Source organism: Corapipo altera, unplaced genomic scaffold, assembly GCF_003945725.1.
Source record: "Corapipo altera isolate COAL_440 unplaced genomic scaffold, ASM394572v1 60258, whole genome shotgun sequence".
Classification (NCBI taxonomy): domain Eukaryota; kingdom Metazoa; phylum Chordata; class Aves; order Passeriformes; family Pipridae; genus Corapipo; species Corapipo altera.
Genome location: NW_020886470.1, coordinates 1 through 2294, shown reverse-complemented (window position 1 = coordinate 2294; position 2294 = coordinate 1). Strand labels below are relative to the sequence as shown.

General features: G+C 60.2%; 1 protein-coding gene across 1 annotated transcript in view; it reads left to right on the top strand.

The window, feature by feature from the left end:
- LOC113941211 (mucin-3B-like) overlaps positions 1-2228 on the top strand; it is a gene marked incomplete at its 5' end in the record, with an annotated part of 6101 nt that extends 3873 nt beyond the window's left edge. The window contains 4 exons of the mRNA XM_027632371.1: positions 268-429; positions 1293-1375; positions 1476-1534; positions 1647-2228. Coding sequence (XP_027488172.1) covers positions 268-429; positions 1293-1375; positions 1476-1534; positions 1647-2228 — 886 coding nt within the window. The remainder of the gene's footprint in view (positions 1-267; positions 430-1292; positions 1376-1475; positions 1535-1646) is intronic.
- Between the last annotated feature and the right edge of the window lie 66 nt (positions 2229-2294).

Genomic DNA, 2294 nt, shown 5'->3' with positions numbered 1-2294 from the left:
ATGGATCCAACCTTTTGGTGGATCTCCATGACCACCTCCAGCACCAAACCCCTGGATTTTGGCAGGATCTTGTCCTCATGGATCCAACCTTCTGGTGGATGTCCATGACCACCTCCAGCACCCAAACCCCCCGGATTTTGGCAGAATATCTCTCCAAGACGTCGCACAATCGGGCCGGGGGGGGAAGGGAGGGGGTTTCTTCTGGTGGTCCCAACTTTGAGTTCACTCCCTTCCATGTGTGTTTGTCCCCCCCCTCCTCCCCCAAAGCTGTGACGAGACCAACCTCTACTGGTACCAAGGCAACCGTTGCGCGTCGCGGGTCAGCAAGTTGGGCGTGGGCTTGGGCGTGGCCGTGGCCGTCCTGGCCGTCACCGTCGCCGTCCTCGTCGTCTTCCTTGTCCGGGCCAGGAGGTCCCACCTGTCCCACGGGTGAGGGGGGACGGGACCCCTGGGTGTCCTCCCTGGGGTGGGAGAACCTCGTTGGGTGGTTGGTTTCTGGGTGTTCCTCGTCGTGGGTGAGGTTCTGGGGGCGGAGGGGGATGGACTGGGAGGGACTGGGATGGACTGGGATGGACTGGGAGGGACTGGGAGGGGACTGGGAAGAGATTTGGAGGGACTGGGAGGGACTGGGATGGACTTGGGGAGGAGTGGGAGGGACTGGGATGGACTTGGGGAGAAGTGGGAGAGAGTGGGAGGGACTGGGAGGGGACTAGGAGAGAATGGAGGGGACTGGGAGGGACTGGGAGGGGACTGGGAAGGGATTTGGAGGGACTGGGAGGGACTGGTAGGACTGGGTGGGATATACTGGGATGGACTGGGATAATGGGATATACTGGGGGGATATTGAGAGGGACTGGGAGGGGATTGGGATATACTGGGATGGACTGGGAGGGGATTGAGAGGGACTGGGAGGGACTGAGGTATACTGAGAGGGACTGGGAGGGGACTGGAGTATACTGGGATGTACTGGGATATACTGGGATGTACCGGGGGGGATTGGGAGGGACTGGGAAGGGACTGGGATACAGTGGGATATACTGGGGGGACTGAGAGGGACTGGGAGGGGCTGGGGGGGAATTGTGATATACTGGGATGGACTGGGGAGGCAACTGGGATGTACTGGGACATACTGGGATGTACTGGGAGGGAGACTGGGAGGGACCAGGAGTGGAGTGAAAGGGTCCTTCATGGGCTGGGGGGGGGGATGGAGGAGCTGGGGGGGGGGGCCAGCAGGGCTGGGCCCCCTGGTGGGGACCCCCCGTCCCCCCCCCCCCCCCCCCCGTGTCCATCAGGGACCAGAAGATGTTGGAGCAGTGGTACCAGGACACCAGCGAGGAGTGGGACCGCCCGGGGAGCATCACCTTCCACAACCTAGGTGGGTGGTTGGGGGGTCCCCGGTGACCCCCCTGGGGTGGGGGGAGTCGGTTTGGGCCCACCCTGACCCCACCCCACTCACCCCCAACCCTGTCCCGCAGGCGCTCAACTGGAGGATGACTACGCGCTCGACCACGGTGCCATGGAGCTGCCGGCGCCGGTGAGTCCGTTGGGACGTTGGGTTTGGGACCCCCCGGGTCTTCCCTCCACGTCTGACGTGTCCCAACAGGTCCGGATCCCGAGGCCTCGGGAGATCGTGACGGGGTTCTGAGGCGCGGCGGCGCCGGGAGCGCCGGGGAGGTGATCGACGCCGCGGTGTCATCGCCATCGTCATCGTCAACGCCGACATCGTCATTGGCGGTGGCGTCATCATCATCGTCAACACCGACGTCATCATCATCGTGAAGGTCATTGGCATCATCATCATCAACGCCGACATTGTCATCGGCGTCGGCGGCGTCGGCATCATCATCGTCAACACTGACGTCGTCATCATCGTGAAGGTCATCGATGCCGTCGTCGTCATCACCACCATTGTCGTCGTCATCATCGCTGTCATCACCGTCACCGTCATCGTCACCATCATCATCGTGAATGTCATCAACACCATTATCATCACCATCAACACTGTCATCATCACCATCAACATCATCATCACCATCAACACCATCATCACCATCAACACCGTCATCATCACCATCAACGCCATCATCACCATCAACACCATCATCACCATCAATGCCATCATCATCACGAATGTCATCAACACCACCATCGTTATCATCATCACCATCATCACCATCACCCTCATCCCCACCTCCACCACCATTTTTAGGATGGTGACCCCATTTTGAGGATGGTGACCCCACTTTCAGGATGGTGACCCCACTTTTAGGATGGTGACCCCATTTTTAGGATGG